Source organism: Gopherus evgoodei, chromosome 4, assembly GCF_007399415.2.
Source record: "Gopherus evgoodei ecotype Sinaloan lineage chromosome 4, rGopEvg1_v1.p, whole genome shotgun sequence".
Taxonomy (NCBI): Eukaryota; Metazoa; Chordata; order Testudines; family Testudinidae; genus Gopherus; species Gopherus evgoodei.
This window is the reverse complement of record NC_044325.1, coordinates 154,734,071-154,758,223: the sequence shown is the minus strand read 5'-3', so window position 1 is coordinate 154,758,223 and position 24,153 is coordinate 154,734,071. Positions and strand designations below refer to the sequence as shown.

At 48.9% G+C, this 24,153-nt stretch overlaps 2 protein-coding genes across 2 annotated transcripts; both read right to left on the bottom strand.

Annotated features, from left to right (window-relative positions):
• Positions 1-814: 814 nt before the first annotated feature.
• Positions 815-14,885, bottom strand: NOL3 (nucleolar protein 3). Its single transcript, XM_030562002.1, is given in 4 exon segments — positions 815-4,730; positions 9,324-9,625; positions 13,332-13,606; positions 14,621-14,885. Coding segments are annotated over 2 exon segments (687 nt in total). The 5' UTR covers positions 9,607-9,625; positions 13,332-13,606; positions 14,621-14,885; the 3' UTR covers positions 815-4,326.
• LOC115651324 (up-regulator of cell proliferation-like) lies at positions 13,568-23,564 on the bottom strand. Its single transcript, XM_030562256.1, has 4 exons — positions 21,949-23,564; positions 17,547-18,667; positions 15,203-15,343; positions 13,568-13,606 (listed from the first exon to the last, which is right to left on the bottom strand). Exons 1-4 carry the CDS (start codon positions 22,019-22,021, stop codon positions 13,568-13,570), a joined length of 1,374 nt encoding a protein of 457 aa, XP_030418116.1. The 5' UTR covers positions 22,022-23,564.
• Between the last annotated feature and the right edge of the window lie 589 nt (positions 23,565-24,153).

The window sequence follows — 24,153 nt, the reverse complement described above, 5'->3', positions numbered from 1 at the left end:
AGGTTGAGATTCAAAAAGTTCAAGCTTTAGAACCGTTCAGACACAAATTGGCAACATCCCAAGTCCAAGTACGTTAGCGAGACAAGGCAGATGAGATAATATTTTTTTTATTGGACCAATTTCTGTTGGTGTGGGAGCCAAGCTGTCGGGCTACACGGAGCTCTTCTTCAGGTCTGGGAAAGGTACTCAGCGTCACTGCTAAATAGAAGATCAAACAGATAGTACAGTGTAAATAGTTCATACTCTCAGCCTCAGGGACCATTCAAGGTGGAACCGTTCGTTAACACTCCTTTAGTCAATGGATGGAAAAACAGGGTGAGCGGGTTACAGATTGTTGTGATAAACCATAAATCCAGTGTCTCGGTTCAATCCATGATTTTGTGTCTAGCAAAATTATGAATTCAAGCTCCCAGGCTCATCTTTTAATAGTGTTGTGCAGGTTTCCTTTGAGGATGGGGACTGATAGGTCAGACAGAGAGTAATTGCTTTGTGAAAAGTGTTCACCCAGGGTGTTTTTGTGTGTTATCATTTTCCCGTGGGAGTTCATCTGAGAGCACAGTGATTGTCTGGTTTCACCCAACTAGTTGCTATTGAGGCATTTAGTGCATTGGATGAGGTACCCCACACGTTGTGATAGGCATGTGTAGGACCTTGGATCTTGAAAGGTGTCTTGTGGAGGGTGTTGATCATTGTAACAGTGGAGAGATGTCTTCAGGTTTTGCATCTCTTGTTCTGGCACCGCTTTGAGTTGGTGTGTCCTCGTCTGTGGGGAGCTGACTTCTGATGATGAGCTTGGAGAGGTTGTTTGAGGGCCAGAAGAGGGGGTTCAGGAAAGATTTCTTTCAGGACGGAGTCCCCATCGAGAATGGGTTGTAGTTGTTTGATGATACACTATGTGGGTTCCAGCGTGTGGGGTAGGTGACAACTAGAGGCGTGCGATTGGAGAGGGTTTTATTTCTGTATTGAAGCAGGTTCTCTCAGGGTATTTGGGTGGCCCGTTCCATGATAAGATCTACTTCTCCGGCGGAGTGTCCGTGTTTGGTGAAGGCAGTTTTGGCTGTGTTAAGGTGTATCTAGCAGACTATCTCCTCAGAGCACCTGAATGCCTGGCTGTAGATAACAGATGTCTTTGGCGTGTTTGGGGTGGTTACTAGAACTATGAAGGCAGGTGTGGAGATCTGTAGGTTTCTTATATATGGTTGTCTGTTGGGTTCCATTGTTGAAGCTGATTGTGGCATCCAGGAAGTTGATGCTAGTGTGGGAAAGTTCCAGAAAGAGTTTAATGGACAGATGGTGATTGTTGAAGTTGTGGTGGAAATCGATGAGGGAGTTGAAGATGAAAATATCATTACTGTATCTCAGGTTTATCGTTGGGTATTAACGGGACATGTCACCTTCAATGGGCCCTTAGAATATGTGCTGACCGGTTATGCTAAATTATCTGTTCCATCTTATATTTAGCAGTGACACTGTTGGAGTTCCTTTCCCAGACCTGAAGAAGAACTCTGTGTAGCTCAAAAGTTTCGTTCCCTCTCCCAACGAAAGTTGACCCAAAAAAAAGCTATTCCCTCACTCACCTTGTCTCTCTAATATCCTGGGACCGACCAACAACGCTGCATAAGTCAAAGTGTACACAGTTAATAGCCAGCCTTAAACCAAAGGCCAATACATTCTCAGGCAGCATTTTCTTTAGTTTGGCTCTCTGTAAATTTCGATTGTTATTGATGGAAATATTTTTGCATTGGTTCATGTGTGTATGCTGAAATCAACATTTATCGACATTTATCAATAAAAATCTACTCCTGGCAAACCACCTTCTGCTTCACTACAAGCTCAGTTAGGTAAGCTTCACTTCTCAGTTCCGGGAGCAGACCCATTTACATTGTTTAGCAAGCCCAGAAGCCTGCTCCCAGTTAACTCCAGATAAGGAAAGCATCTCAGTGCTTGTCTCTATGGGAACATGAACCTCAATAGCTATTCCTAAATTGGTCCCCATGTGGATTTATGGCTTGTCTACACATGGAGTTATTCCTGATTAACTATTTCAGTTTCACTCCATGTGGGAGTATGCTTCTTCTGGAACAAGGGTACCTTATTCCAGAATAAGTGTGTCCACACATGGAGTTAATAAGGAATAGCTATTCTGCTATTAAATTCACACCCTACCTTAATCTGAATTATTTTCCCCATGTACACACTCCCTAAGATAATGCCCCTCTGATGGCTGTGCCATTGTTTCACAGTTAGGTCCATTCAGCCTTGTTGGCTTTCCACTCCAGCTCTTTTGACAATGGAGAAATGTGTTGAAATTGCCTTCTCCAACATACTGCCCTGGAAATCCCATACTTAGTGGGTCAAACACCAGGGACGGTGAAGAGCTACTGAAGCTAAAAGACAGTGTCAGCCCAAGAACAAATGAGGATAAACTAGCCAGGAATAAACTGAGGCAGGAGATCAGAAGAAAGTTTGCACCCATCAGAGAAGGGAGGTTACATAAGAAACATAAGAGTTGCCTTAGTGGGTCAGACCAAAGGTCCATCTAGCCCAGTATCCTGTCTCTGATGGTGGCCAGTAACAGAGCTTCGTGGAGAGAACAGAATAAGGCAACTATGGAGTGATCCACCTTTGTCTTCCACTCTTGGGTTCTTACAGTCACAAGTTTAGGGTGGCTACAAGCATGGGATTGTGCTTGGCTAATAACCACTGATGGACCTGTCCTCCATGAACTTATCCAGTTGTTTTTTTAAAATTAACTCAAGTTATACTTTTGGCCATCACAACATCCTGTGGCAATGAGTTCCACAGGTTAATTGTGTGTTGCATGGAAAAAGCACTTGCTCTGGTTTGTATTAAACCTGCTGCCTGTTAATTTCCATGGGTGATCCCTGGTTCTTGTGTTGTAGAAAAGGGTGAATAAGACTTCTCTGTTCCCTTTTCCTACTCCATTCCTTATTTTATAGACCTCCATCATATCCCCCTTTAGTCGTCTGTTTTGTAAGCTGAACAACTCTAATCTTTTCAGTCTCTCCTCGCGTGGAAGCTGTTCCATACCCTTGATCATCTTGGTTGCTCTTTTCTGAACCCACAGATTTGTGCAGTGACATGATGATATTTTTCTGTCTTATTTTTTTATCTCTTTCCTAATAGTTCCTGACATATTGTTAGCCTTTTTGACAGCCACTGTGCATCAAGCAGTTCTGGAGCTTGTCCTCGACCCCTCCACACCCTCCATAGGAGCAGTGAGTGCAAATAATCGAATTGGTTTGAAAATGCAACCCCACATCCAGGGGTGGGATCAATATCAGGGCTGGAGTTATTCACTATATTTATTACAGGCTGGGAATAATGGGATGAAGAGGGAGATGGGGAAATTGGCTAGTGTCACCCAATTTTTTGGGTGAGCTGGATGGTGAAGGGCTTCAGAAGGGGCTAATAAAATGGATATTTGGACCATTGGCATCCAGTGAAGAAAGTGCAAGGGGGCTGCATCTAGGGAGTGATGGTAAAATACAAGGAAGCAGCAAGAAGAGAGAAGAATGAGGCCCCGGAGAGGAAAGATTCAGCACCGTTGAACAAGCAAGGGAACCACTGCAGAACGCATCTGAGCTTCCCAGCTCAGTGGGTGAGAAAGGACCTAGGCAGAGGGTGGACATGACAGCAGATATCACAGAGAGAGAAGCAGCCATTAATAGGTAGGTCTTACGCCACCTGGCAGTTTAACCAAGATCTTCAAGTCAATCTGGGAACCAATTGGCAGCTATTATTGGTCACAGGTTTGCCTCGTGAAATGACACCTTGCTTAGCTGCCGAATTCTGCACCAGCTGCCGTGTCCGACCGGGTCTAACAGCGAAGTGACAAAGGCTTGGATGCCAATTTCAAGAGCTACAATTAGAGAAACAGTTGTGGCCTCCCACTTCTCCTGCCTGCGCCCTGACCATTTGCGCTGGATGGGATAGTTCACACGGGTGCAATTGAATTCTCCCTCCCAGCAGGGAAATACCAGAAAATCTCAACCAGCCCATCTGCGGTTTCCCGAGGGACGTTCCCAAACCCCACGTCCCGATGGATGAAGAAATCGCAGTGCTGCTATGATCATGCACAGCGCTACACAGGGATCCCCCTTCTAGTTAACAATGCAATCCTGGCAACAGCAAGGGAATTGCTCTTCTCCGTCAGTGGCCTCTTGGAGTGAATTAATGGTTATAAGCGGTTGGAACTCAAAGGGCAGCCCATGGCAGTCAAAGTAGACTCTACGGATAAAGAATGAATCACCTATGAGGATGTTCCTTTTGAGACATGGTTTTTCTCCCACCAGGGTCTAGGTCTTACTGAGTATCTGATTCCTGCTCTGAATTTGAACCTTCTGGCTCAGGGTCTGGTTCCGTCTCTAATTCTTGCTCTGGATTTGAGCCATCTTCCTCCTCGGGCTCTTGATCTTGCCGAGTCTCTGATTCCTGCTCCAAATCAGAACCACCCGTCTCCAGGTCTGGCTCAATGTCTCATTCCTTCTCTGGATTTGAACTGTCTTCCTCCTCCAGCTGTGGATCGGGCTCTGGATTGAAATCATCTTTCTCCTCTGGCTCTGGGTCTTCCTGAGTCTCTGATTCCTGCTCTGGATTGAAACCATCTTCATCCTTCAGCTCTGTATGGTGCTCTGGATTGAAAAAATCTCTCTCCCTTGGTTCTGGGTCTCGCACAGTACGTGAATCTCGCTCTGGGTTGAAAAAATCTACCAAGAAAAACAGAGGAGGAATAGGTGAGCAGTATTCAGTTGCTAATTTTCTTTGTTTGCTTCATTTATCTCCATACACTCAAATAACCAGCTTAATGAATGGTGCAGCACGCAGCTCTAAGAAATTCCCAGACAGAAGTTACATGAAACTTGAGAGTATTTACGTAGGTGTGATTCTAACAGCCCCATTATGTCAATTGGCGAAGGGTGCAGCCCACCCGATATTGTGAAAATATTTAGCCAAACAGTGTCTTGTAAAGTATCATATAAAAACTGGTGACACGCTGGTGAGAGTCAGGATGTAGGGGTTGTATATAGGGATGTATGTATAATCTTAATACACGTTGTGAAGGCTAGAGGTGGATTAAGGTTTCATGGAGACTAAGTGGGGGTCCTCTCTCACCCTTTCCGCTTGTGGCCCTGCCCACAGCCCCACCCCATTCTGCCCTTCCCCCCATGACCATGCCCCTGTTCCATCTATGATCTCGCCCATTTCCATCCCCCTACAGCAGCCCCACAACCCATTTGCTCCTTTCTGCCCCGCCCCAGAGCAGAGAAGCTCTACCCCCCACCCAGCCATGACCCCGGGGTCACAGCAAGGAGTGAGATCTCCTCCAGTCCCAGTGCCACAGCTGGGGTTCAGGTGCCTGGTGCTTCTGCTGGGGAGTGGAGTCAGCATGCAGGGGCTTCCCCTATCCCACCCACCAACCCGGTGCTTCTGACGGGGCTCCGGGCTTCTGCTGCCTGGTGGCAGATTTTTTCTGGAGCCCCTGAGCACAGGCCCCATCAACCCAGTGGCTTATCTGCCACTGGGGAAGGTATCTGAGAAATAAACCTGCCCTTGACAAAGGAATGTGGATCAAGAAAAACGGCATTGCTGGATCACAAGCACAGGGCAATAGAAGGACATTGACATCTAAGATAAATGAAGTGATCAAGACAATTGAGAGAACCAATGGACCTGAGGTGGAAGAAGGGGCCTGCTGCCTGCACCTGGAAGAAGTAGCAGCTGGGGAGAGGAACTTTATCTGGGTTTAGTGTTCACAGAGTTCATCTCAAAGGCATTCTGGGTGGTGAAAGGGAAGAACGGGGGGCTCCGCAGGTATCCATCACTTGGGACAAAGGGATCAATGCCCTCTGATTCTGTGACCAGCGGCTCCTGAGGGGCTGGTGATGCTGGTAACTCGATGGAAGTGAGAAAGCTGCTGAGAAGAAGACTGGACCTTGCTAAAGTGAAGTTTGAGTCACTAGAAAGCGTGTTACTTTCGTTTCGTTTGTAACTTCCACTCTTGCTTAGTATCACTTCAGTATCTGCTTTTCCTTAAGGAACTCAGGCTTAGTTTTACTATGAACCATCTCAGCGCTGGGTACGAAAGTAAAATGTGAATCCTAAGCCAAACTGGTGCGTGTCCTGCTTTGTGCGTGTGCTCTCGCTCTCCCTTTTTAATAATTTCTGTGAGTGTCCCATGAGGGGGACCGAATGCTGCCGAGAGACGTCTCTGTGGAACTCAGGAATTGGGATTAATTGAACGTCACCCGCAAGGCAAGGTTAAGACTGGCTGAGTCTCGAGGAGTTTGTGGTGGAGCGGACGGGCTGGTGCAGCAGGGAGCTGACACACAGTTTAAGCACCAGCAAAGCTGAGACAGAGAAGAGACACTGTGGCTTATGGTTAAGGGCACCCTGAGGACAGCGTTGTCATAAACAGATAGCTAAGGGTTAATGTCTCTTTCACCTGAAAAAAAGGTAACCTGAAGCACCTGACCAGAGGACCAAGCAGGAAACCGGATTTTTTCAACTCTGGGTGGAGGGAAGGTTGTGTCTGAGTTCTTTGTTTTCTGTCTGCCTGTATGCTCTCTCGGAGGAGGAGTGATTTCTATTTCCTGCTTTCTAATCTTCTGTTTCCAAGTTGTGAGTGCAGAAAGGGTTTGTTGTTTTTGTATTTACATGTATATAGTGGCTGGAGTGCTTTAAATTGTATTCTTTTGAATAAGTATTTGTCACCTTAATACAGAGAGATCATTTTTATGTATTTTTCTTTCTTTTTATATAAAGCTTTCTTTTTAAGACCTGTTGAAGTTTTCTTTACTGGGAAACTTCAGGGGGTTGGGTCTGCAGCTCACCAGGGAATTGGTGGGAGGAAGAAGTCAGAGGGAGATCTGTGTGTGTTAGATTTATTTGCCTGACTTTGCATACCCTCTGGGTGAGGGGAAAGAGAGATAACCCTCGGTAATTCTGTTCTCCAGGACTGGGAACGGGGAGGGGGGAGTCCCTTTGTTTAGATTCACAGAGCTTGTGTCTGTGTATCTCTCCAGGAGCACCTGGAGGGGGGAAGGGAAAAAGGATTATTTCCCTTTGTTGTGAGACTCAAGGGATTTGGGTCTTGGGTCCCCAGGGAAGGTTTTTCAGGGGGACCAGAGTGCCCCAAAACACTAATTTTTTGGGTGGTGGCAGCAATACCAGGTCCAAGCTGGTAACTAAGCTTGGAGGTTTTCATGCTAATCCCCATATTTTGGACGCTAAGGTCCAAATCTGGGACTAGGTTTTGACAAGCGTGACAAGAGATTGTAAACTCTTTGGGGCCGGCTTTTTGTACTGTTTGTATGCAGCACCTTCCCATTTCATCTGCTGTTGTTTAGGGCCCTGTGGGGGGGCAGAGTCCCCTAAAGTCCCCCGCACACCCCACTTCAGGTCTCTTTCTCCCCCACCCTGGCAGACGCCCAAGAGGTTCTGGGAGCAAACAAACAAAAAAGGAAAGTCCTCTCCCCTCTCTCTTCCCTTACGGGACAGGGGAGTCTGTGGGAAATGGAAAAGAAGGCAGGGTGACCTGGAGCTCAGGCCAGCTGCCGGGGCCAGGCCTTTGGGCTAGTCGACACCCTCAGCCCTTCCTTGGGAGGGCACATGGCTGCAAGGCCAGGGCCTGCTGCCGGCACAGCGAGGCCGGTTGCTGTCTCCCTTTCGGCTCTCTGAGGCGGGGCAGCTTCTCCCAGTTCACTGCCCCTTCCTGTGGCAGGTTTTCCCCTTTGAAGCTCCCCTCGCACCCCCAGGCAGTGCAAGACTCGTGGTCGGGCCTCATTGGCGTTGAACAGGCTTTTACTAGTCCCCTCTCTTTCGCTCTGAGAGGCTCCGCCACCTCAGTCTGGTCCAGGCCATTTCTGCCCCCATGAGCAGTGGGGGAATCCTCCCTTCAGGGAGGTGCACCTGCCCCGCCTGCCAGAGCCCCAAGCGGTCCCCCTGCATGGCCAAAGGAGCCACAGCCTGCCCACCCCAGGTGCCCCCCACAAGAACCAGGCTGGCCCCAGCGCTGGGCTGAGTTACCCCCCACCCCTCCCAGCGCTGGGTCGGCTCCAGTGCTGTCCCGACCAGCTGTCCCGCTCCCCGGCTGGCCCCAGCACCACCCTGGGCCGCCCCTGGCTGCTGGCGGGCCCGAGCTCAGGGCTGCCAGCTGGGAAGGCAGGGCCTCAGGCACAACGTGGGCCGGGCCCCGGCTGGGTCGGGGAGGTTTAGCCTGCCCTGGCCTATGATATCTGCCGCCTGTGCCTGTCCTCTATGTCATTAAGCCCGTATGATTCCCCTCTCCGAGCACCATTTGGCAGAGGGATTCCTTTGATCAGCCCCTTTGGTGCGTTCCTCCACCTGCCCAATGGCAATGCTCTGGCTTCATTCATGGCACAGAAACGCAAGGTTGCCATTCCGGCAGATGACCACACTACAAACAATAAACCGTAAGACTGTGCAGTGCCTGAAGGGTGACCAGACAGCAAATGTGAAAAATCGGGATGGGGGTGGGGGGTAATAGGAACCTATATAAGAAAAAGACCCAAGAATCAGGATGGTCCCTATAAAATCGGGACATCTGGTCACCCTAATTGCCTGGCACATGGGGAGCTGCCCCTCCCAGACCCTCCAAAAATACAAATAATAATGATGATTATATTAATATAAATTAATAATAAGAGTAATTTTTTTCTTAAAATAAATTTGTTTAAACCTAAATTTGAAGTTGACAACCTATGTTGTGACCTAAAATTCATATAATCTGTTAAACTCATTTAAATAAATAAAACAAATATCCTAAATCAATCAGCCCCCCTCTCTTAAGGAGGAAAAACAGCCTCTTTAACTATTTTTTGCGCTCAGGCCAGGCGCACCAGAACAGGGAAGGCCAGGGGGCCATGCCGCCCCCACTGTTAAAAGTGGAAGGACTGTGCCATTCTACTTTTCACCAGCCGTAAGGGTGAGTGATGGGAGGGAGGGGATGGAAAGGAGCAAGTGGGGGGTGGAGTCTTGGAGGGGGAAGAGGAGGTGCAGGACCTGGGCCTCAGGAGAAGGGGCGGCACGAGGGCAGGGACTGATGGAGAAGGGGCAGTGTGAGGGCAGGGCCTTGGTGGGAATGGGTGGTGCCAGGGCTGGGGCTCAGGGAGAAGGGGTGGGGCTGGGGCAGGGCTTGGGGGGCAGGGCCAGAGTTTGGGCACCTATGGCCCCTCCCTCCCCTTTAGGGGACTTCCGACACTCCTGGGTCAGACTATAAATCTAGCACAATATGACAGTTCTGCTAGAAAGTCAGCGCTTATGCTTGAGATGCAACTTACCGTATTCTGAAGGTTGCAAAAGCCGATTTGTGCCTGGGAATAAAATTTCTAAACACTCCAGAAAGTCTCGGCAGGTCGACTCCCCCCTTTTCTGTATGTAAATCAGCAATTTCCTAATTCTGGCCACTTTGTCTTGTAGCTGGTTCACGCTGTCGTACTCTTCCTCCGTGATGACGGACTGGGCTAGTAACTCGTCTAAGACGCTCTCGGGGTCTCTCTGAATGATTCCTATCAGCTCTTTGCGTTTGGTGCGTATAATCGTGTATTTGTCGCCAGTGGCCATTGCTACCGAATCACAGGCTCTGGAATGATTTAATAATAAAATGATATGAGATGCAAGAACTAGAGATAGAGAAGGTGCTAGGGTTAGAATCACAGAAATGCCAGGTTGGAAGGGACTTCGAGAGGTCATCTAGTCCGGCCCCCCGTGCTGAGGCAGGACCAAGTAAACCTAGGACATTAGGTTTCAGAGCAGTAGCCGTGTTAGTCTGTATCAGCAAAAACAACAAGGGGTCCTTGTGGCACCTTAGAGACTAAGAAATTTATTTGGGCATAAACTTTCATGGGCTGGAACCCACTTCATCAGATGCATGGAGTGGAAAATACAAGAGCAGGTATAAATACATGAAAAGACGGGAGTTGCCTTACCAAGTGTGACATCACTCTAATGAGACAATTCAACTGACAGCAGGATACCAAGGGAGGAAAAATAACTTTTGAAGTGGTAATGAGAGTGGCCCATTTCAGACAGTTGACAAGAAGTTGTGAGTAACAGTAGGGGAAATTTAGTATTGGAGAAATTAGGTTTAGGTTTTGTAATGACCCAACCACTCCCAGTCTTTATTCAGGCCTAATCTGATGGTATCCAGTTTGCAAATTAATTCCAGCTCTGCAGTTTCATGTTGGAGTCTGTTTTTGAAGTTTTATTTGTTGAAAAATTGCCACTTTTAGGTCGTTACTGAGTGACCAGTGAGCTTGAAGTGTTCTCCTACTGATTTTTTAATGTTATGACTCCTGATGTCAGATTTGTGTCCATTTATTCTTTTGCGTAGAGACTGTCAGGTTTGACCAATGAACATGGCAGAGGGGCATTGCTGGCACACGATGGCATAGATCGATAGATTGGTAGATGTGCAGGTGAACGAGCCCCCAATGGTGTGGACATCAGAGACCGTTTTTTGTCCAATCTGTTCTTGGAAACCTCCAGCAGTGAGGATTCCACAATCTCCCTTGGAAGCCTGTTCCAGAGCTTCAGTGCTTGCACAGTTAGAAAGTGTTTCCTAATATTTAACCTAAATCTCCCTTGCTGCAGATTAAGCCCATTACTGCTTGTTCTATTTTCAGCGGACATAGAGAAAAACTGATCACTGTGCTCTTTCTAACAGTCTTGTAAATATTTGAAGATTGTTATCAGGTCACTCCTCTGCTTTCTCTTCTCTAAACTAAACATGGCCAGGTCTTTTGACCTTTCCTCATAGGTTTTGTTCTCTTCTCATGTTTGTTGCCCTCCTTTGGACTCTCTCCAGTTTAGCCACATCTTGTTTAAGCTGTATGTAGATAATATATTAAAAACTTTTCAGCCTTTTGTGGTTTCTTTAACGTACGTATCCAAGCCTGAAAGAAAATAACACTTCGTACATATGAACTCTTCATCCTTTCACTACAGAGTCAGAAGCCCCTGGAAACCTTCTCTTGCTTGGTGATTTCTCTGATCTGTGTTTGCAAACCCATAACCCTCCCGGAGGGCTCCCAACTTGTGGAGGATTCTCACCCAGGCACTAACATCTCCATCCTGCAGTTCCATGCCTACTGGTGGCCGTGCCTCACCCAGTGTTGGTGGGTGCTCCACCCACCCAGTGGCCTGGATGACCCTAGGGGCATGCTCCCCATCACCTGATTGCCTTAGGGACCCATGGGTGCAGGCGCTTCCCCATCAGGTCCTCCCCAAGCAGTGATGGCAGGTGACCTTCCTGTCCAGTGGCCTCTGGTTCCACAAGAGAAGAATGCTTCACCCCCTCTCATCTTCCCATCCTGCACTGGGAGCAATCTCACCTACCTGTTGGCCTCTGTGTCCTAGCTGTTGCTCTGCTTAACCCTTTGTAGCCTATGAGCCAATGTCTTCATGGAGGCTGGGTCATAGGCAGCCTTTGGTGGCTGTGCTGGGGCTTTGCTGATCCTGATGAGTGTACCTTGGTGGTTCAGGTACTTCTCCCTGGTCGGAGTAATTTTCCATTCCTGTCAGGGCCAGCTACTGGCTGTGTGCTGCCCCTGAAACTGCTGACTGAGGGATGGGGAGACTAAGGAGGGAGGCAGCCAGCAACTCTCATACCTGTAAGATTTGCTGGTGCAGAGTGAGCGCCTCTCCCATCTCTGCAATCCCAAATCTACACCAGGTCAGGAAGGGCTGGAACAAAACGTGTCCCGCTTCCCTCTGAAACCCCAAGTCCTGACAGGATTCCAGGCAGGGCTGAAGCCCTGAGTCCTGGCACATCCTGTGGGGTCCGCTGAAAAGTCTCTAGCTGTCTGGGTTTGGACCACACGGGCTGCCTACTGACAACCCCATCTTAACCCATGCAAGGAAGGGGTCAGGGCCAGTTCAGATAATGATGCCAAAATGTAACTGCAGCTCTGGGGCCTTTTCTCTTTCCAGGTTAGGTGCTGAGAAAATTTCCAGCCTCCAAAACACCTTCAAAACAGTTGTGCAGCTGCTTCTTTCTCTAGCCACCATCTCAGAGGAAAAATGGAGCGGCTACTGCTTTTGCCAGGTGGCTACCAGCTTGGCTAGCCAAGTCAGTCCTGGCTGCTTCCTCCTCTTTCTGACACTGGGGAGGTAAGATTTAGAGGCAAGAGCTGGAAAAGCCATAGTCCTATTTCAGAGCAGAGTGAAATATCCATGCGTGTTTCACTTGGGTCTTTCCATGATGACCACTGGACCCAGTGCTGTTTCGAGGCCTGCATTCAATTCCCTGGCTGGTGCTAGACAGGATGCCAGACTGGCTGATCATAATGACCCCTTTTGATCTTAACCCAGAGGTGGGCAAACTATGGCCCGCAGGCCACATCTGGCTCACGGGACCGTCCTGCCCAGCCCCTGAGCTCCCGGCCGAGGAGGCTAACCCCTAGCCCCATCCTGCTGTCCCCCGTCCCCTGCAGCCTCAGCTCACTGTGCCAGCAGCGCTCTGGCCTGCCGCTCCTGCTGGGCAGTACGACGGCATGGTTGGCTCTGGTCATGCAGTGCGGCTGCCAGTCCTGGTATCAGGGTGGGCAGCAAGAGGGTTGGATAAGGGGCAGGGGATCCCGGGAGCAGTCAGGGGACAGGGAGCAGGAGGTGGTTGGATGGAGGTGGGAGTTCTGGGGGGCCTGTCAGGGCGGGGGTGTGGATAGGGGTCTGGGCAGCCTGGGGACAGAGAGCAGGGGGGTTGGATGGGGATGAGGATGGGGTCCCGGAGGTGGGCAGTTAGGGGTGGGAGGTCCTAGGAGGGAGTGGTCAGGGGACAGGGAGTAGGGGGTAGTTGGATGGGGGTGGGAGTCCCAGGGAGCCTGTCAGGGGATGGGGGTGTGGATAGGGGTCTTGGCAGTCAGGGAACAGGGAGCAGAGGAGGGGGGTTGGATGGCATCCTGGGGGTGGTTAGGGGTGGTCAGGAGACAAGGAGCGGGGGTGGGGGGGGTTGGATGACTCAGGGATTCGGAGGGGGGCAGGAAGCGGGAGGGGGCAGATAGGGATCAGGGGCCAGGCTGTTTGGGGAGGCACAGCCTTCCCTACCCGGTTTCAGAACCCCGATGTGGCCCTTGGGCCAAAAAGTTTGCCCACCCCTGCCTTAAACTTTATGAATCTCCAAAAATATAGATCATCATCGAGCCCGGTCCCCCCATCCTAGCTCCGCTTCTGCTTGGCCAAACCCAGTCTGCGTAAGATGTGAGGAAAAGCGCGGCAGGCAGCTCAGGATCTGGCTGAAGAAATGTTTAGCCGGAAGGAGGCACAAGTGTTTATTGAAAAGTAGCACCTACCTGCCACGGTCTGCGAGAGTCGAGAGAGATCCCACCTCTCAGCGAGGTGTCTGCTAGGCGATAAAGAGCAGAAGTGCAGAGTCACTCTAGGCGAGAGATCCCGTCCTGCAGCAGGGTCTTGGCTCTGTTTCATACAGCAGAAAAGCTGAGTTGCTCTCTAGATCTTCTCTTCTAGGGAGGAATCTGCTCGGCTTTCGGTAGCAGAATAGCTGAGTCAGGCAGGGGTTGTGAGCCGGCTATGGGGGCAAGGGCATGGCTGGCTTCTCTCTGGGCACCTGGGAAATCAGGGCAAGAGAAGTCACAACCCAGAGACACTTTGCATATTCCTCCCCTCACGTGGCGCTTGGCACAGTCCCTGATGCTATTTGTGTCTGGCTGGGGATGAGCCAAGATGAAATGGAGGTGGTGTGAGCTGAGGTCACAGCATTCACTGCGGTGCTGGCCTGCCCTTCATCACACAGCATGGCTGGCAGGCCTAGGCCAGCTGCGAGAGGTGGAGGGGCGAGGGCAGTTGGTTTTCCACTCCCTCCACCACACATGGGCTGGTTTGGATAGGCTCATTTAGGTGTGGCCGCACTAAAACTAGGGACCTAAATACCACTGGCATCTAAAACACCTTTCACTGTCAGGATCTTCGTCTAGGAGCCTATTTGCAACGTTAGGCACTTAAATATCTTTAGCATCTGGTCCTAAGTAATAAGTTCCTGGCAGACATGTGGAGAAGTTAGATAAAAAACATCAAACATGCTTGGTGGATGGTTGCAACGTAACACGACATGTATTCTCAGTGTAATGACCGAGGCCCTCAAATGATGAATGAGCACTTTTCTTAGTAACAGGTTTCGGAGTAGCAGCTGTGGTAGTCTGTATCCACAAAAAGAACAGGAGTACTTGTGGCACCTTAGAGACAAACTTTTTTTCCCTCCTGCTGATAATAGCTCATCTTAATTAATTAGCCTCTTAGAGTGGGTAGGGCGACTTCCACCTTTTATATTCTCTGTATGTGCATATATCTTCTTCCTATATGTTCCATTCCATGCATCTGATGAAGTGGGCTGTAGCCCACGAAAGCTTATGCTCAGATCAATTTGTTAGTCTCTAAGGTGCCACAAGGACTCATGTTCTTTATTCTTAGTAAATAAACCAGAGTCCTGTTACCTGAAATTGGGCCAGCTAGTAAGCTTAGGGAGAACTAATGGCCCACGAGAGTTTGGCAGAAAGCAGCATGTTTATTATATTGATAGCTAAGCTCAACAGAGAGGGTGTGGGGTGGTCACACTCACACTCACATACTCACACCCCCAGGACAGCCACGGCATTGGAGATGTCCGGATCCTTCAAGGTAAGTGTCCCACAGTGCAGTGATGAATGGCGCGATGAAGGTGAGTCTTCCCAAGGCATGATGGAATGCAACGCGGCGAACCACTGGCCAGGTGGTCTGGGCAAAGGGCCTTCAAGGGAGGTACAAGCTTATGAGTGCACCCCTGAGCACATGGCCCCTTCCCCTTTTACGGACCTGCTCCTCATGGCCTGTGACTAGAGATGACTTGGTCGTGTCTGGTTGGTCACACTCCACCTCGGGCAGTGTCCATGCAGTGTCCATGCATTGGGTGTGTGAGTGCTGCCTAATTAGAGTCCCAGACACTTGTCTACTCTGGAGCTCTTCTGATCTTCCAGCCTCTCAGCCAGCCCATTCATCCCACAAGCATTCCAGGAGGGCGGGGAAGGGGGAAAGCCACTTCACAGGTATTCAGAGAGGGAGAGGAGCCAAAAGGGGGGCGGGGGGAGTGTAACAGACTTTCTGAACATACAGAGCATACAGGTCACCGCTGCTCCCACAAGTCTCAGCAACCTTTTTGTTCTTTGGTTACATCAGTCAATCCAATCACCAGTGTGGCCAGCTCATTGTCGTGTTCATAATTATCCTCCAGCAGGGCCAGTTCAGGGGCTTTCAGTCCTTCTGTGTCTATCACCAGGATGAAGTCACAGCCCAGTTCCTTTTTGAAAGTTCTCTGTCACTTGAATGAGGAACATGAAGGCTCCTCGCGTACATCGACCACTGCTCACTGCGAACTGCAGGCTGAACATGGTGTTGAGGAGGGTGGATTTCCCAGTGCTCTGCCCTCCACTCCCAAGGAACTGGCAGAGATTAATTCACCCAGTTCTTCTAGCTTTTGTGGGTCACCTGCCAAAGCATTATATTGAGCTTGTAACGTGGAATGTTCATCCTTAGCAATGTGATCCAGCGTATATTTCAGCCATTTGAGGAAGTGATGTTTTTCCACTGCAGTCAGTTGTTCTAGTCCATTGATAAATGAATCAGTCCATCGTTAAGCTCACAATTATTTTGCTGGGCATGAAGCTCTGACAATTTTTCTTTCAGCTGCATTTTATAGTCTTCAGGAGGGACAGCTCCTTGTTCTTTCATTCTGCCCAGCTCTTTTTCTACTTTACTCACGGTATTCCACAGATCTCCTTGGAGTTTCAGCATTTCTGCCTTGCAATTGGTCACATCTCTCATATTCATGGTAATTTCTCTAGCCCACTTGCGTCCACTCTGACATTCCTCAAAGTCCTCATCTACCTGGACACCTAATTCACGTGCTGCCGTAGCCATGTCTTTCCTATTTATTCTCTTGTTAGAGGAGTTCATTATGTCAAGTATCAGAGGGTAGCCGTGTTAGTCTGGATCTGTAAAAGCAGCAAAGAATCCTGTGGCACCTTATAGACTAACAGACGTTTTGGAGCATGAGCTTTCGTGAGTGAATACCCACTTCCTCAGATGCATGTAGTGGAAATATCCAGGGGCAGGTATATATATGCTAGCAAGCAAGCTAGAGATAACGAGGTCAGTTCAATCAGGGAGGATGAGGCCCTGTTCTAGCAGTTGAGGTGTGAAAACCAAGAGAGGAGAAACTGGTTCTGTAGTTGGCAAGCCATTCACAGTCTTTGTTCAATCCTGAGCTGATGGTGTCAAATTTGCAGATGAACTGAAGCTCAGCAGTTTCTCTTTGAAGTCTGGTCCTGAAGTTTTTTTGCTGCAGGATGGCCACCTTAAGGTCTGCTATAGTGTGGCCAGGGAGGTTGAAGTGCTCTCCTACAGGTTTTTGTATATTGCCATTCCTAATGTCTGATTTGTGTCCATTTATCCTTTTCCGTAGAGACTGTCCAGTTTGGCCGATGTACATAGCAGAGGGGCATTGCTGGCATATGATGGCGTATATTACATTGGTGGATGTGCAGGTGAATGAACCAGTGATGGTGTGGCTGATCTGGTTAGGTCCTGTGATGGTGTCGCTGGTGTAGATATGTGGGCAGAGTTGGCATCGAGGTTTGTTGAATGGATTGGTTCCTGAGCTAGAGTTATTATGGTGCGGTGTGCAGTTACTGGTGAGAATATGTTTCAGCTTGGCAGGTTGTCTGTGGGCAAGGACTGGCCTGCCACCCAAGGCCTGTGAAAGTGTGGGATCATTGTCCAGGATGGGTTGTAGATCCTTGATGATGCGTTGGAGGGGTTTTAGCTGGGGGCTGTATGTGATGGCCAGTGGAGTCCTGTTGGTTTCTTTCTTGGGTTTGTCTTGCAGTAGGACGCTTCTGGGTACACGTCTGGCTCTGTTGATCTGTTTCCTTATTTCCTCGTGCGGGTATTGTAGTTTTGAGAATGCTTGGTGGAAATTTTGTAGGTGTTGGTCTCTGTCTGAGGGGTTAGAGCAGATGCGGTTGTACCTCAGTGCTTGGCTGTAGACAATGGATCGTGTGATGTGTACCCGGGATGGAAGCTGGAGGCATGAAGGTAGGCATAGGATAAATGGACACAAATCAGACATTAGGAATGGCAATATACAAAAACCTGTAGGAGAGCACTTCAACCTCCCTGGCCACACTATAGCAGACCTTAAGGTGGCCATCCTGCAGCAAAAAAACTTCAGGACCAGACTTCAAAGAGAAACTGCTGAGCTTCAGTTCATCTGCAAATTTGACACCATCAGCTCAGGATTGAACAAAGACTGTGAATGGCTTGCCAACTACAGAACCACTTTCTCCTCTCTTGGTTTTCACACCTCAACCGCTAGAACAGGGCCTCATCCTCCCTGATTGAACTGACCTCGTTATCTCTAGCTTGCTTGCTAGCATATATATACCTGCCCCTGGATATTTCCACTACATGCATCTGAGGAAGTGGGCATTTACCCACGAAAGCTCATGCTCCAAAACGTCTGTTAGTCTATAAGGTGCCACAGGATTCTTTGCTGAGTTCATTATGCTTCGTATCATGCGCTGGAGATTTTCTATACATTCTGTCTCATTTGTGCTGTTGCTTTTCTCCAGCACATTGAATTTGTTCAGTTTCAGCATTGGGGCTAATTTATTAAGGAATTCCTGAGTTTCACTCCGTTTGCCAGACTCGTAATTGAGGATGAAGTAGTATTTAGTAGCTGATCCCTGCAGGGATGATAACAGCGCGTATTGTCTCTCACTGATGCTCTCAGTAACTATGAACAATGCTGAGGAGACCTGTGTTAAAAAGCTGAACTGCAGCCAGTGCGACTCAATGTCTCCGCGCAGGTTTGTAACTGTGACGGGCTCTGGGAAAAGATCTGAACTATCCTTCTCCCCAGGGAAATACCAGGAAATCTCAACCAGCCCATCTGCCATTTCCCGAGGGATGTTCCCAGACTCCATGTCCCGATGGATGAAGAAATCGTGGTGCTGCTGGGAGGGGCTGAGAACCATATGGAGGAGTTTGGACTTGGAGAAGCTGCAGCTCCCCAGCTGCACAAAGGAAATTGTTGGCATTGCTTTGAGCACCAGGCTCTCCTCTCTGAACCCTCTACTCTCTGCCAGGGAGTGCGGCCTCCACTTCCTCACAATGTCCCTCATGGCCCACAGCATAAGGGTGCACTTGGGGGTGTCGAGGGCGGGTAGCAGCAGAGGGAGGGCAAACTGGCACATGGACATTCTGGACAGGATCTCCTGCTGTAGGAAACTGTCTGAGCAAAGCAGAACAGCACAGAGAATGTCGAGGGGGTGCAGAGAAACTCTGGTATCTGAGTTGCTGTGGTGAAGAATATTGCCACTGTCACCTTGTCCACCATTCTCCTCACTGCTGGCTTGGTCACCAGTTGCTCCCTGCCAAAAGTTTGCGTTTCTGGCCATCCCATTCAGAGCCTTGACCTTCCTCAGAAAATGCCACGGTAAATCCCCTAATGCCTGAGGAGTCCAGTCTTTTAGACTTTCTGGGTTGATTTCCTGAAGATCCCTCAACCCCAGCTTTGTGCTTTCGTGCTGGTCCATCTTCAGCTTGGACATGAGGTCCTGGAGTGCTCTCCTTCTCTCTGCAGAAAGAGAGTAAAGCATGAGCAGGTTTCAGAACCGATATTTAAAATATGCCCACCAGGTGTGGTGAAAATTGTGGTCTTCACGTTCAAGTATGAGTGAAAAAGAGGGAAAGAACACACAAAAAATTTTTGGAGCATGAATGGGCAAAGCAATGATCAATTAAGTTAAACTTTTCAGTTCTATTCTATTACCTCTTCAGTTCCTTGGAACCTGTTCTGTTCTCTTTGTGCAAATTTAAACAAACCCTACCTACCAATCAAGCCAACCCAGCACAGCAAATAACCCCAACCAACCAAAACCAAACCTCTTTGCCCCAGAATCTTCAAAAGTATTTAGGCCCCTAATTTGTATTGATTTCATGCTTCTCTCTCATTGAACATTTGTAATGACAGACAGTCCCCATGCTCTTTCCTCCTCCATCAAAAGACAGTCACAGCAGCAAATGCTTTTATGCAGTATTGTGAAGACAGCTCTGCAACTTGAGCTGTAAAACCCAAAGCATATGAAACTTGTGCCTAATTCTGCATCATTTCATGTGGGTGTTTCTATTTGTATCTAATAGGTTCTAAGCTGGTGGAGAACCGAGGACGTACAAACAAGGCTTTTTGCTTGCTAAGGTAGTTTCTCCATGCTTAGCTCACTGATTATCATCAAACAAGGAAATAAATAAGTTGGTAATTGCTAAATGCATCATGTTGTGCTAACTTTAAAACTATGAAGATAATAAGTTCATCTTTAACACTTCTAAGGATTTTTCAAAATCACCTAGGGGATCTAGGAGAACATGTTATGTGGTGCAAGGATCTCACAGCTGTGAGATATAATAACAGAAAAATCAGTTAGGACCAAAACCTTCCCTGAGCAAGTGGGGCTTGGAGCAGACTTGGCTACTTGTGGGCTGGGGAGGCAGGAGTCCTTTCCCACTAGATCAAAGAGAAAAATAATTCCATAGCTGTTCCTGCAGCCCTGAGGTTGCAGTCGTATGGGCCTCTCCTGCATTTTCATTCTGCACAAGGAAAGTTCAGGGACAGGAGCAAGGCTCTGCCTCTGCTCCCCACGCAGCCCTCCACCCCCTTGCCCCAAATTCTGCCACAAGACTGTTATGTTCATGGCCTACACACTGAAGTTAGAGAAAAACATAACATGCTCTTGCTGGAAGATGACAACATGGTCCCAGTTTTCCTAGACATTGCATCTTTTTTGAGCCTCCTTTCTGTGTCCAGGTGGATTTTTCTAATGTCCGGGTGTGACGTTCCCCTCTTGTGTTATCTGGCCTGGTGATCTTCTAGGTCTCTCTAATCCTTGACTCTGGGAGCCAGCCTCACCCTGCTCTGCTGTGAGAACCCCCACTCCTGGGCTGGTCACGCACAGCCTCTGGCATGTAAGCTGCTCCCAGGTATGTGCAAGCGAATGACGCTAGCCAATATCTCTGGTCCCAGACACAACCCTAGGAACTCCTGTGATGAAGTGGGAATGTTCTTGATGTGTTCTTTGAATACTGAGTGAGGAGTATTGACCTGGGAAGGTTGCAGGGGAGTTTTGCTGGAACTGTCTGCATTGGGGAAGGGAGGATACCTGAGCATGTAACATGAGGACCCAGGAGGGGGATTGAAGGCCAGGTAACACCTCTGCCCGGGAAACTGGACAAAGGACACAAAGACTGGGGGAGAAGCTGGGAGGAGGCTGAGTGAGAGGCTGGAGGGAGTTTTAGTTTTTGGAGCTCGCTGGGAAATGGAGAGGAGCGCCCTGACCAACAGGGCTGTGGCCTCCCTGGGGCCCCCAGATGGACCTAACTAAAGGGGATCCTGTTGTCTGTATCAGCAAGACCTGTTTTGGACTGTGCTTCTGTCATCTAAATAAACCTTATGTTTTGCTGGCTGGCTGAAAGTCACGATGAATCGCAGGAAGCTGGGGGTGCAGGGGCCTTGTCTCCCCCACAACACCATGACACCTCCGTCTTGAAGTGTCCAGTCATGCCCACTGGGTGTTTATGTAAGTTTGTCAATTTAACTAAGAAATTGATATGTACCAGGCTTCTCCCAAGGGGAGCCTCTGACACACTGCGAACCAAACACACTGCTTCAGGTAGAATAAACAAACAGATTTATTAACTATAAAGGTAGATTTAAGTGATAAGTCAAAGCACAACAAGTCAGATTTTGTCAAATGAAATAAAAGCAAAACACATTTTAAACTGATCTTAACACGTTCAATGTCCTTAAAACTTAGATGCTTTTCTCCACAAGTTGGCTCTTCAGCCCAGCTCTCCCCTTTGATCAGTGGTTGTTGCTTGGTGGTGGAGGTGTCTGTAGATGTAAGTGGAAGAGAGAGCACATGGCAAAATGTCTCTCCCTTTTATCATGTCCTTTTTCCCTCTTGGCTTTGCCCCCTCCCCTTCAGAGTCAGGTGAGCATTACCTCGTCGCAGTCCCAAACTGCCCAAAGGAAGGGGGTTGACTCCCTCCAGGGTCTAACAGATTCTTGTGTTGCTGCTTAATCCCATGTCCATTGTTCCTGTGAGGCTGGGTTTGTCCCATCCATGCCCTGATGAGATGTGAACTGCCTCTCTGTTCTTGGAGAGTTTTTGCCTGGGCTTGCTTTAAGCCTAGAGGATACATTTTCAGCCTCAGATCTATATATACCTCTACCCCGATATAATGCTGTCCTCGGGACCCAAAAAATCTTACTGTGTTATAGGTGAAACCCCAGTGTAAAACGAGACAGAACTGTATTTATGTGGGTGAGACACCTCTGATTTCTCACTCTGATTTCAAATCATATTTCAGATCTTATTCATTCCATACTTTTGTAGTTTAGCCCTAGCAATATAGTCTCATGTTTCTTTGTTTATGCACTCTCTGCATTGCTGGGTCAATGTAGTCACATAAATATATTTTTTGGTCTGTACCAAACGTGGCAAGAACTGAAAGCTCACTAAGCAGAGGACATACCTCTTGATGGAAACATACAGGCAAACAATCCAACTTATTATTTTTTTTTTTTTGCTTTTGTTGAAAACCGGGAGAAGGAAAAAAGTAAAACCTGGATCTGAAGAGGGAGCACAGATTACCCAAGAAGTATACAAATACACCTAAAATCTAAGAACTTTCTGGACTCTTCTTGCAAACTCCTGAGATGCCTACAGTATATGGAGAATTAAGGCCATATTTTATCTAGGCTCATGCACACACACATGACAAAGCAAATGCTGCACAGGGAAGTTGCAGAAGAGTGACTGTCAGAGAAGGGGTTTTATCCCTCCAGGTCTTGTTTCTTACCAGATCCTGTTGTTTTTGTCAATCTCTCTGCCAGGTCTTGCTGGCTTATGGCCCTCAGCACTTCCCTAGTCATCTCCACCCCATCGTCCTCCTTGGAGCCATGGAGCAGCTCATCAGTTAGGTCTCTGGGGTCTGCCACCTGCAGAGTGCTCCAGGGGTTGTTTCCAGAGCCTTCTTGCAACTGAATTTCACTTGCAAGAAGGATTTAAATGTCTCAAACTCTTCTCCCGGGTCTTCCAGGGTTCCCAGCAGACGATCTCTCACCGTCTCCTCCATGCTGCTTCCTCAGAAGACAGAGCACAGCCTCAGGAAACTGCTTCTGTGCATGCAAACAGGAAGCTCAGCAATGATTTGTTCCCAGAGATAAGCCAAAAAAGAAACTAAAAGCTCTCCAGAGCACACTGCATGGAGCAGTCCCCCTCCCTCCCCTCTGTCAGAGCTGCTCTGCACAATGTGCCCTGGACCAGGGCTGTGCATTTCACTTCCCACCCCAAATTCAGAGCCCCAGACACTGAACCGACACTTCTGATCTTAAGGAGCTACTGTTGGTAGAGAAGTAACAGATTATTAAGCCTTATTTCACCAAATTCATTCAGCGTCTGGGCTAGCTTAGTGCCCTCCAGATGGCGTCTTTCCAGTCAGCGGCTTCAGAGAATGTATCTTGTCTAAACGAATCCCAAGAAAAATGGAGCAGAAGTCACACCTTGTGGCACCACAGACTGTTGCTTAGGCCCAGTCTACACTTAAAATGTAGGTTGACTTAACTATGTTGCTCAGAGGTGTGAAAAACCCCCTCTTTCTGTCACTATGCCGACCTAACTTTGAGAGTGGATGCATCTAGGTCAGCGGTTCTCAAATGTGGGTTGGGACCCCAAAGTGGGTCATGACCCTATTTTAATGGGGCCACCAGGGCTGAGATTAAGGTTAGGGTTAGGGTGGGGGAACACATGCAGCCATCTGTGCTCACCCCCTCAACCCCCCTCACCTCCTGTCCTGCTTCACCAGGACAAGGTGAGAGATGTTCTTCCATCCGCTGCTCCCCGATCAGGAGAAGGAACCCAGAACTCCCTGTCTTCCCCTAGCTGCTCCCAGGTCTGGGAAGGGGGCTCCAGGCTCACCCTCCCCCCTGATACAGCTGCTTCAAGGGGGCAAGGAAAGATCATAGCTGGGCAGGGAGAGTCAGTGGGGTCAGCGCTGTGCAGTGGAGGATACCCATGTCCCTCTCCCCACTTCAGGAATGTCCCCGTTGACTCTGCGCTAGTCTCTGCACTGTTCCTGCATCCTCGCCCCAGCTCCTCACCCGGTGGGTCCTGTGTCGATGTGACCCTCCCTGAGGAGGCGGCACCAGCTTGGGCTGGACAGGCAGAGGTGGGAGATGTGGTGATGATGAAGGGACTTATGGCGGATGGTCCAAGCCTGAGCCAAACCAGCCCCTTCACTCACACCTTGTCCTACAGCTTCACGGCCTCCAAGGGGGTTCTGGTGAGCCTGCTTCCTGCAGCGTCCCGCTCCCAGCCAACTCCGCTCCCTTTCTGGAACGCCAGCCCCAGGGTTACCTCCTCAGGCAGCCACCAGAGGAATTAGCACAGGGGTAGGCAACCTATGGCACTTGTGCCGAAGGCGACACGCCAGCTGATTTTCAGTGGCACTCACACTGCCCAGGTCCTGGCCACCAGTCCGGGGGGCTCTGCATTTTAATTTAATTTTAAATGAAGCTTCTTAAACATTCTAAAAACCTTATTTGTTTTACATACAACAATGGCGTAGTTATATATTATAGACTTATAGAAAGAGACCTTCTAAAAACGTTAAAATGTATGACTGGCACGTGAAACCTTAAATTAGAGTGACTAAATGAAGACTCGGCACACCACTTCCGAAAGGTTGCCGACCCCTGAATTAGCACCACTCTGTGGCTTCCTTTCTTCTGGCACAAGCTGCCCCAGCGGCTCCTCCTCTTCCTGCCCTCTGACAGGCCTTAATGGATATGTCTGCACTGCAAAGGAAAACCCGCAGTGCTGAGTCTCAGCGTCTGGGTTGATCGACGGGGTTCAGACTGCTGGGTTACAAATAGCCATGTAGACGTTCCTGCTTGGGCTGGAGCCCGTGTTCTGAAACTTGGGGAGGGGTCTCAGAGCCTGGGCTCCAGCCCGAGCAGGAACATGTACATGGCTATTTTTAGCTCGGGAGCCAGATCCAGTTGAC

Excerpts from the sequence above, each read along its gene's own strand:
- LOC115651324 (XM_030562256.1), bottom strand. The coding sequence starts at position 22,021 with ATGACTAGGGAAGTGCTGAGGGCCATAAGCCAGCAAGACCTGGCAGAG. Across the intron at positions 18,668-21,948 it reads GACAAAAACAACAGGATCTG|AGAGAAGGAGAGCACTCCAG; the intron begins GTAAGAAACAAG and ends CTCTTTCTGCAG. Across the intron at positions 13,607-15,202 it reads TGGTGATTGGATTGACTGAT|GTGCCCAGAGAGAAGCCAGC; the intron begins GTAACCAAAGAA and ends CTGATTTCCCAG.